Source organism: Poecilia latipinna, unplaced genomic scaffold (assembly GCF_001443285.1).
Source record: "Poecilia latipinna isolate Pla-1442-1.1 unplaced genomic scaffold, P_latipinna-1.0 Scaffold2467, whole genome shotgun sequence".
Classification (NCBI taxonomy): Eukaryota; Metazoa; Chordata; class Actinopteri; order Cyprinodontiformes; family Poeciliidae; genus Poecilia; species Poecilia latipinna.
This window is the reverse complement of record NW_015115083.1, coordinates 20,950-31,039: the sequence shown is the minus strand read 5'-3', so window position 1 is coordinate 31,039 and position 10,090 is coordinate 20,950. Positions and strand designations below refer to the sequence as shown.

Here is a 10,090-nt window from a genome sequence, read left to right as displayed (position 1 = left end):
TATATATATATATTAAAAAGTCTATTTTCACGCCAGATTGTAAATGAAGAAGAAACTGCTGCTTCTGGTACAACAAATACATTAGAGTTGACCTCGGTGGAAAATCCACAAATACAGAACCACTAATATTTAGGGGGTTGACTGTAGAATTTCAATTTTAGAATCTTGTATGAAAATCAGGCATATTTTGACATAACTGTGACCACTAGTTGATGGCAAGATGAATCAGATTTGATCCTTGGTTTGCTTTAAATATCAACAGGGTTAGTGGTAAACTGCATGAACCACATACAGCAGGCGGTTTGAGGCAAATTCACTACAACAGTCTGCAAGGGGAAAACAGAAGTTCAATGTTTTTAACCTACTTATATTGAGAAATAAAGACTTTTTCACTCTAAACATTTTCTATACAAACAACTTTTACCTATATGAGACACTGCCTACCAAAAGATGCCTCAAAATAAATTAGTGATAAGTTACTTCTGGTAATGCATGAGTTGTGGATATTTAAATTCTGGATGATAACATGCATTTCTCCAATTTCTGTTTGTGGTAATTATCCATTCAACAGATTTAATGCCTCGTCCACTTCAGACTGTGTCCTTGTCAGTTAATGAACAATGTTTGCATTTTTGTCTCACGTGCCTGACTGACTCAGTATGCGCAGCTCTAACTTTTTCTGAGTCACCCAGCTTCCTGTTTGTTCAGGTGGCCAAAGGGAAAAAGAGTGTCACTCGCTTACTGAGCGGACAGGAAATGGATGTGGCTAACATGATCCAGTTTTTAGAGAGGAGAGTTCAAAGTCCAGGTTAAAGCAACGGTGGAAATTTGGTAAACTTTTAAAGATTGATGAACAACAGAAAGGCATAAATTTCTGACTTATGACAAGAGTAACAACAACAACAGTAGCAGTAATAAGATATTGTACAAGATTGTAGGAAGATACTGTGTGGTTATTGGAGTAGAAATATCAGACACAAACCGAGGGATATGCAACTGAGTAGGATGAGTTTTAAAAATGCACATAATGTGCTTATTTAAATTCAAATAAAAAAAACTTTATTGATCCCAAAGGGAAATTAAATCTGGTCGTAACTTAAATTAACTGAAATTCTTATTGTAGAGAGTAATGGTTGTTGGCAGCATTTACATTAAAAAGAGCTTTTACTTACATTGTAGGACAACAGACTGTCTTTGATCATTTATAGTTTAAAAACTGACATGTAGATTAACCATACATTAACTGGATTATAAAATACACAAATTCTGCAGAGATGGTGAAGTTCAATAAAAAATTATTTTCATAAAAAACACGATGTGTTTATTCGGTTTTTTTTGCCATGAAAATTAGATACTATGAAGCATTAAAAACAACAATGTAAAGTTTTTGACAACTTTAATGTGTGTTATATTTGTGCCGCGCTTTTTTCATGCAAGAACAACCACTGTGCTACATCGTTTTACGAAACTGAAAAAAAAGCAAATAAAGTCACGATAAGCGGAGACTGAATGCATTCAGAGAGTCGCTGCATGAGAGCGTCTCCATTGCAGACCACTGCAGCGGCACGCAGCACGTCACCTTATTTGACCTTTTTTTTTTTTTTCATTTGCAGCTGAATCCCTGCCTGGATGCTGAGGGGGAAGTGCATGCAAGAAAAACCTATCCTGACAGGAATAGTACAAAGCACAGACCTTTACAGACATGACAGAGCTTAAAAAATATATTTTAAGCAACAGATCATAAATCAATTTCTAAAAAAACATTAGACTTTGAACATAATAAATGACTAGACATTTATTATGTTCAAAGTCTAAAGTTTTTCTTTTATGTTGAAAAACCCAAGTATTAATCCTAACATTTAAATATAGTGATCACTCCAATTAAAGCACATTTCATCCAAATGCAGAGTTAAGCTTGCAGCCGAATGTTTTATGTGTAATTATGCCCAACCTGAGTCACGCAGCACAGCCTGTAGAAGCGGGATGCGTGGACGTGCGGCTCTGCACGTCTGCCCCAGGTCTGACAATGAAACAGAAACGCAATCAATGGGGTTTCCTCTGAAGTCGGGCAATTTCTACACTAATAATAAAGTTTTAATTGGTAATATATATATATATATATAGTAACTCAACTTATGTTCATTACAATGTAAGAATGAAAATTAAATTGAAAACTGCGAACTTTTTTTCAGTCAGAAAAACTAATTTCAAACTAGTTTGCAATTACCACGACACAAAAACGCAATTGTGTTGTTTTGGGGGGACGGGGGGGGGACTCAAAAAGAAAGCAAAATGAATCCATCCATTATCTAACACACTTATCCGAATATAAAATAACATGTTATACAGCTTAATTATGTAATAAGTAATGTGTTTGTTCTCATAAAACGCAACAAAATGACGTAAATAATCACTTTAGAATGAATGATCCTAAAGTATTATTTTTAAATAGTGCAGTTGAAGAAAATAAGTTCACCACCGGGTGGCGCTGTGATGGCCTATATGCGTTTGTTTGTATGTGTGTGTGTCACAGGCCAGAGCCCCCTCGTGTGTGTGTTTGTGCGTGAACGTTTTACGGCTGCTTTCGTCACAGGAGTCACGTTGCTTCGCCGGCCGGCTAGGCGTGGTTAAATAGAGGATGTGAGCCTCAGACCGGCAGATTAGCTCAGCGCAGCCAGCATTGAGGACACAGTGAACGGAGCTCCGGCTCAGAATACTATCCGGTTCTCTTTAAGCGTTCTTATTTCAAAGCTCGGGATTTAAGCGACTCGCTTCCGTCGTAGCTGTGTGCTTTTTATCCAGCCCTAGAGGAATGCCAAGAGAGCTCACCCAGAACAGGATCCAAAAGATCTGGGTTCCCACCAAGGATGACAAGCGAAGAGGTAAGACTCGTTTATGTTTCTCGCGTAATCTTATCCTCGTGCAAATATGTGTTGGGTTTTTTTTCCCTCTGTCATTTCTCTACATAATTTCAACTCCATACCAAACCTTGCCTTTTTTTTCACCATAATGGCGGACTTCACGTCGGTTCCGTTTTACCGCATTAGTAGCATCTCCACGTTACATCCTATTCTCCTACCGTAATAAAACCTTCAGCGCACCTGCTACGCAGACACCGGCATTTTTAAATTTCTAACCAAATGATTGGTGGTCTTTGTCGGCACATGTTCTACGTCATCATGCCCCTATTGAACTGGGAAGTAGCGAGACTCCTGTAACCATGGCTACGGTGAACCCCCCTCTTTCCGCCCCCGATTCCTGGACGTGATGCGTGACGACGTGACTTTGCCGTATGTCGAACACCGCTGTTTCTGAATTACAAGGGTTGCATTTGGTAAATTATGTAGTTTTATGGGAAAAATACATTGTAGACAAAATAAAAAAAAATGATGGAATTGTCTTTGCAGCTGTGACATACTAGGAAGCCCTTTGTAGACAAATTAATTAACAAAAAGCAGGCTGTTGGCTTAGAATTAGAACAATTAATTTTTTTACTTTGTTCAAATGCTTTTGTTTGAAATACTTTAAAGGCTAGTTTTTGTGCAGTTTAAAGTCTATTTCATTGCCCTTATAAATAAGAGCTATTCGTGCTGCATATCAATCCCACTTCATAAAACCCCAAAAATAGGTTTTCCCACTACTTAATTAGTATTGTACAGGGTTCTTGCGCACTTAGAAAAAAAATTGTATTTAGATTTTTCTTAACTTGGATAAAGATCTTGTTTACTAAATTACTTTCTTTTAAAATAAAATACAAAAACTATTTCCAAGAAGTTTGACTGTTAATAGATTTTTGGGAACTTACTTGAATTGCATGAGCAAACATGGCTTTTTATACAGTTTTATTGTTTCATCTTTTATTATTATTTTGTTAAGTTAAAAAACAAACTTATTGGGATACAAATGACTTCGGGATCCTTTTAAATAAAACATGATTAAGAATAAAGGTTTTAGGTTGCAGTAAAAATTACAAAAATACGTTGAGTCTTTTCTAACAAAAACAAGTATTACAGATGACAAATTATCGTGTGAATTGGTCCTTTTTTTTATTAATATGGTACTGCAGTTGATATTTGCAGTCGATATTTGAGGTTTTGAATTTTCAAAGCTGCTGACCTAAATTTGATTCAGCTGCCAAGAAAAAAACTAGTAAAATGTACCTTTAGAACACAGCCAAGTAAGAGGTCAAACGTCAAAAACGGCAAGGAAGATCTGGAAATGTAACTGTGGAAATGTATGGAATATCAAACTGGAATATTTGTAGTGCCTTTGATTTAAAAAAAATTTTATTTTATTTTTTAAATAAATAAAACTCCAGTGTAAACGTATCAAGTGGGTGTGATGAATCAGTTGTTCGAAAATGGAGTTAAGAGTTTGATCCGTTTTTCCGTTTAGGCATTGTAACTCTGATGTTGTGGAAACAAGATTAAGCGACGCAATGACGAAGTGTAAATTGGCTCTCTCAGGAGGTTACCAGGGAATTAATGACCTGTGTTGATGAACCAGTGGCTGTGACGACAAAGAACGCACCAAAAGATGGGATTTATTTTAATTTAAAAAGGTTTAAACTCATCAGCCCCTCTTCTGTGTGGACAGCCAAGTGAAAACAAGCCATTGTGACTTCTGTAGGACAGTGCATACCCCGAAGTAGGTCAAATGCACAGTGAGGTGGAAGTAAGGTAATTCTGGCAGCAAGCAGCCATGTGTTTGCTGAAGGGATGTAGAGAAATATGAAGATCATGTCTTCGTGGTGAATTCTAAATGGGTTCAGTTTCTGTTTTTTTAGTGTCAATCACTTCCAAGAAGTCTGAAGCAGAAAACAGTCTGCCGTGCTGAGTGCAGCTTTTAGATCAGTAAGCGATCATTTTTCATGACCCGTTCCTTCCCTGCAGGCACCGGAGCCCCACACTTCGCCAACCCCCCAACCGTCATCGTGATGGTGGGACTGCCCGCTCGAGGAAAGACGTACATTTCCAAGAAACTGACCCGCTACCTCAATTGGATCGGCATACCCACCAAAGGTTGGTAGTGCTTGAGCTCAGCAACTTCTCTGTTACACAACAAGATGCGGTGCCCCCTTAATTAACTGAGCAGACGGCACAGAATCATGTTTCTCTCTTGGGGACATAGCGTTCATATTTGTTTCTCTGCAGTCTTCAACGTCGGGGAGTACCGCAGGGAGGCCGTCAAAAATTACAGCTCCTATGACTTCTTCAAGCCTGACAACGAGTCTGCCGTGAAAATCAGGCAGTAAGTCTCCCCTCAACTGAGAGTCTCGGTTCTTGTGTTGTTTGGCTTGACTAACATTTGCATTTGCTCTTCAGGCAATGTGCCTTAGCAGCTTTGAGAGATGTCAAGTCCTACCTGAAGGATGAGGGGGGCCAAGTGGCGGTGAGTTTTCTTGGTTATTTATGTTGTACCTCCACGAACACCCAACAAACAGACCATAACTGGACCTTCTTGGTGTTTCCTTCAGGTGTTTGACGCCACGAACACGACAAGAGATAGACGGGATCTGATCCTAAAGTTTGGCAGCGAGAACGACTTTAAGGTATGTTGCCTTGGTAACAGATGCTGCTGTGTTTCAGGTCTAGAGCGATTCACTGAATTGGCTCACTTTTTCATTCCTTCCAGATCTTCTTTATTGAGTCTGTCTGTGAGGATCAAAGTGTGATTGCGTCAAACATAATGGTGAGTTTCAGACTAGGACACTTGATGATGAAGGTCCACATCTTTGATCGCACACTGGATATAAAAAATTAATAAATGCTCACATCTCCTTTGGCATCAGGCGTGTGGTTTGCCGTCTGACAGTTTTCCTCCCCGTACAGGAAGTGAAGGTGTCCTGTCCGGACTACAAGGACTGTAACAAAACCGAAGCCATGATGGACTTCCAGAAACGGATCGAATGTTACAGAACCAGCTACCAGCCTCTGGATCCGGACCAGTACGACAGGTAGGCTGGGGTCCTCTCTGCCTTTTCTTCATGGCAACTGCATCCTTTTGGGCAGAGCACTCATCCTGTCATCCTGCAGGGATCACTCCTTCATCAAGGTGATCGACGTGGGCCGCCGTTTTCTCGTCAACCGCATCCAAGATCACATTCAGAGCAAAATTGTCTACTACCTGATGAACATCCATGTCCAGCCGCGCACCATCTACCTGTGTCGACACGGAGAGAGCAAAGACAACCTACAGGGCCGACTGGGAGGCGACTCGGGCCTGTCGCAGCGGGGCCGACAGGTACAACCAGTCACCGGCGAGGGAAAAACCCAGGCTAAATGATGACACGGGATGCTAATTGACTTGTTGTTTTTAGTTTTCAGCTGCTTTGGCTCGGTTCGTTGATGAGCAGCAGCTGAAGGACCTGAAGGTGTGGACCAGCCAGCTGTGCCGCAGCATCCAGACCGCCGAGCACCTAGGGGTCCCATACGAGCAATGGAAGGCGCTCAACGAGATCGACGCTGTGAGTGTCGACCAGAGGAATGCCATAGTAGCAACTTAAGCTCTCCTTCCCCAATCTGATTGGCATCTTTTGTTGTCTTTTAGGGTTTGTGTGAGGATATGACGTATGATGAAGTGAAGGAAAAATTCCCTGAAGAGTTTGCACTGAGAGATGAAGACAAGTACTACTACCGCTACCCAGCCGGAGAGGTACACCAGCCCCATCATGGCCAAACGCAGGTGGAGCAGGTTGTGGAGTTTAGATTGTGCTTCAACCTGTCAATTGTCCTGATTCCAGTCATACCAGGACCTGGTGCAGCGGGTGGAGCCGGTCATCATGGAGCTGGAGAGGCAGGAGAACGTGCTGGTGGTCTGCCATCAGGCTGTGATGCGATGTCTGCTTGCTTACTTCCTTGATAAGAGTGCAGGTAGGAACTAATGCACATGGTGTTCATTAGAGGACTTGAGGGGATTAGATTCTTCCGTTTGTATTTTTATTTAGCATAAATCCACATTGGTTGACTCCCAGAGGCTAAAGCTAATGGCTAACTGGAGAGGAACTGTGACTGAAACAGACTTCTACTAGCTGAACTGATTCAAACATCAAATTGGTTTTGGTCAATAAAACTACATGATCCAAACCAATCATCATTTTCACTGAGCAGAAGTCCAATGATTAAACACAGGTGCTGCCTCAAACCTCCACTTCCTGTGTAAATGATCCTTGAGTTCCTTGAACAGCCACCTGATGCTAGCATGGCTCTGGGTTTAAAGTTTCAGGAAATGGTGTTTTGCAGAAACTAATTGTTCTGCTTTGTCGTAGTTGTCTTCAGTGGTCCAGTTTTGATTTTACGTTTAAACGAAAACTACCCTGTAGAATCTTTAAAAATCTCAAACTATGCCTTTTTGAATTTTCTAAAGTGTAAACTTTTCCATGTGGCTCCAGATGAGATGCCGTACCTGAAGTGTCCCCTCCACACGGTCCTGAAGTTGACCCCGGTGGCCTACGGCTGTAAGGTGGAGTCCATCTCCCTGAATGTGGAGGCGGTGAACACGCACAGAGACAGACCTGAGGTCAGCCGCCATCCCACCTGCCCGCCTGATGAAGGCCTCTGCTGCTGAGACGTTCTTTAGGCTGACGGCTCGTCTTTGTCGCCCCACAGGAAGTGAAGCGTGGTCCCGGCACCCTGATCAGGAGGAACAGCGTGACCCCCCTGACCAGCCCGGAGTCCCACATCAAGAAGCCTCGCATCGACGACCTGGACGAGGCCCCCATCCAGGAGCTGCCCGGCTCCGTAGAGTCGCTGGCCCTCTGCACCTCCACTCACATTCCCCTGGCTCTGGCCGGACAGGTACTACAGTCCACCTGCCCTCATGGTCCAGAACCATGTAGGGCTTCTTCCTGCGTCTGCTTCCTCACTCAGCCTTTTGCATGTCTGCTCACTCATTTGTTTGTTCCCTCCTCTCCTCTTCTCCTCCTCTGTTCCTCACAGCACTGGCTGGGCAAAGTTTGCCTGTAAGTATTTAACAAGGATCTTTTTTTTCCTTGTCTGTTTGCTTTACATCCATTAATTTCCCATAATACTCAAACAACAAGGGAAGTAGATTTCCTAACGAGTAGTTATTTACATTTCCTCTTACTCCTGTACAACCCAGAGTTGAATCATGGGAAATGATGTAATCTACTGTTCTGGAAGTGAAAAGTGTACATATTTGTCCATGTGGAACTCGGACTTCCCAGCCTCGCATTCCTGTGATTCTTCAGCGTTGTCTCAGCCAGTTTCTTTTCTCTCCCCTCCCCATCCCCCACTCCCTGCCCCCGACCTCCCACTTTAACTGCTTCTTGCTGACTCTGTGTGTCTGGTTTATTTTTGGCCTGTGTTTTGCTCCTTAAAGACGCACCATCCTCCACTACCTAAAGGTGGTTTTCCATCTTAGCTTTCAAAGGTAAACACTTTGCAAAATCTGTGCAGCTGTTCCAGGCACTCCCATGTCAAAGTATTCACACCCCTATATTTTTTATTTTTTTTAAACAGAATCTTGTGTGTTTTTAAACAAAGAAATTTGGACAAAATAATTCTTAAAATTGTAGGACAAATTTATATTCTGCCCATTTTTCTTTTTTTTTCTTTTCAGCCTTTCATAAAGACTAGCTTAGTACACACTTTAGTTTCTGCACAGTCTGAAATTCAACAATTTTTGGTTGTAATATTTAAAAACTAGTTTTTATTTTTTGCTGTTTTTACATCCCATTAGGTTATTTCTTAAAATAGGCCAATTGCAAAATTAAACTCTGAGTGAATGTGGTTGGTTGCAATAACAATACATTTTATTTGTAAGTGGCTTTCTTGACACTAAAGGTCACCTTACATTATTTAACATAAAGTTTTATTTGGGGGTAACGGTAAAGTTAAACACTTTAGAGTTTGTTTGTTTTTTGCAATACTTCCAATTCTCCGTTTATATAAAATTAATTTTAATTACCTAGCATAATGTGAAACCTGATGGGGTGTGAATACTCATGGTACTGTAGCTGCTGCCATGTTATTCTGCTACCTAGCTAAGTCCGCAGCCATCTGCTTTAGCAGCAATATTTAGTCTTAAACATATAATCCAGATTCTACTAAAAGGTTTCCATTAAGTTACCTCAACCTGCAGCATCACTGAACTTTGTTGACATGAGTGCAGCTGACCAGTTTGAGCTAGTTTGGATGTCGCATTAGGAAAGTATGAACCATGCTGCAGGGTGTGTGTGTTTTTTTTTTTTTTTTAACTTCTCTGAAGATATTGGTTACAATAGAGAACCTGTTCACACACCTGATGGCTAACCTCTCATTTCCTTTAAAAATAGATGTTTGGATGACGTAACTACATGAACTTTCCCAGGCCCATCCTGAGGCCATACTGCTTGCTGGAACAGCTCTAGTCAGCTTCTCGGTGCATACCTGCAGGCTGATGCTATCCGAGAAGAATCTAAGCGTTTCTTTGTTGTGTGTGTTTGCTTGCAGAACCTGAGAAGCTCCTCTGTCTGCCATGACATCCTGCTGCCCTGCTAGTGGACGGCGTGGGCGAGTCACAGCAACACAATCTGCTACATCTTTATCACTTCAAATGGGATTTCTTTTATTTTTTTTCACGAGAATTTTGGAAAAATGGAGTTTCCTGTTGGCTCACCTGTTCGGATATCGGTTCATTTCAGACCAAAGACTAAAATCACTAACGGGAGGTTTTAATATTATCCCCCACCCTTTTCCTTACCACATCGTAACGATGAATCCTCTGTATGCTGACATGTTTCAAACAAAGCAACGTTTTGCACAGCGGTGACTTTTTTTATTTTTCTTCTTCTTCTTGGGTTTGGTTTTGCCGTAGAGTGCCTGTAGCGCTTGCTTTCTGCAAGCCCCAAGCAGCTTCTCTTGTTTCTCCAGACTCAACTCCTCAATGAGAGGGAGAACATTTCACCTAATAACTCTACATATCATTTCAATGCGCTACTTTGTCTAGTATTGAGTTTTTTTTTTGTAGTTTCATTACCACATTGCATATTGTTTATGGAACATTATTTAAATTTGTTTTGCTGTCATTGACTGCTATGCACAAAATGAAGCACCTATTTTTGTTACACTGCGTGCTGTTAATAATATCT

The 10,090-nt window shown here is 41.2% G+C and overlaps 1 protein-coding gene and 1 long non-coding RNA gene across 4 annotated transcripts in view; one reads left to right on the top strand and one right to left on the bottom strand.

Annotated features, from left to right (window-relative positions):
- LOC106937918 (uncharacterized) overlaps window positions 1-2,028 on the bottom strand; it is a 7,731-nt gene extending 5,703 nt beyond the window's left edge. Inside the window, exon 1 of the long non-coding RNA XR_001422487.1 lies at window positions 1,952-2,028. This is a non-coding gene — a long non-coding RNA (uncharacterized LOC106937918). The remainder of the gene's footprint in view (window positions 1-1,951) is intronic.
- Window positions 2,029-2,639: 611 nt separating this feature from the next.
- pfkfb3 (6-phosphofructo-2-kinase/fructose-2,6-biphosphatase 3) lies at window positions 2,640-9,694 on the top strand. 3 transcript variants are annotated; one of them, XM_015019674.1, is made up of 16 exons: window positions 2,640-2,882; window positions 4,893-5,021; window positions 5,154-5,250; window positions 5,325-5,391; window positions 5,477-5,551; window positions 5,635-5,691; window positions 5,832-5,956; window positions 6,036-6,243; window positions 6,320-6,466; window positions 6,550-6,654; window positions 6,743-6,872; window positions 7,391-7,518; window positions 7,608-7,796; window positions 7,938-7,960; window positions 8,341-8,391; window positions 9,453-9,694. In XM_015019674.1, the coding sequence occupies exons 1-16, from the start codon at window positions 2,813-2,815 to the stop codon at window positions 9,457-9,459; spliced, it is 1,608 nt and encodes a 535-aa protein (XP_014875160.1). In that variant the 5' UTR covers window positions 2,640-2,812; the 3' UTR covers window positions 9,460-9,694. The 3 variants fall into 3 exon arrangements, with proteins under 3 accessions (XP_014875160.1, XP_014875162.1, XP_014875161.1); XM_015019676.1 differs by lacking the exon at window positions 8,341-8,391 and having other exon boundaries at window positions 2,641-2,882; XM_015019675.1 differs by lacking the exons at window positions 7,938-7,960; window positions 8,341-8,391 and having other exon boundaries at window positions 2,641-2,882.
- Window positions 9,695-10,090: the final 396 nt, after the last annotated feature.

Bases quoted from the DNA above. Each gene is read 5' to 3' on its own strand.
- pfkfb3 (XM_015019674.1), top strand. From the start codon at position 2,813: ATGCCAAGAGAGCTCACCCAGAACAGGATCCAAAAGATCTGGGTTCCC. The intron at 5,251-5,324 runs GTAAGTCTCCCC...TTTGCTCTTCAG, and splicing joins TCTGCCGTGAAAATCAGGCA to GCAATGTGCCTTAGCAGCTT. The intron at 6,873-7,390 runs GTAGGAACTAAT...ATGTGGCTCCAG, and splicing joins CTTCCTTGATAAGAGTGCAG to ATGAGATGCCGTACCTGAAG.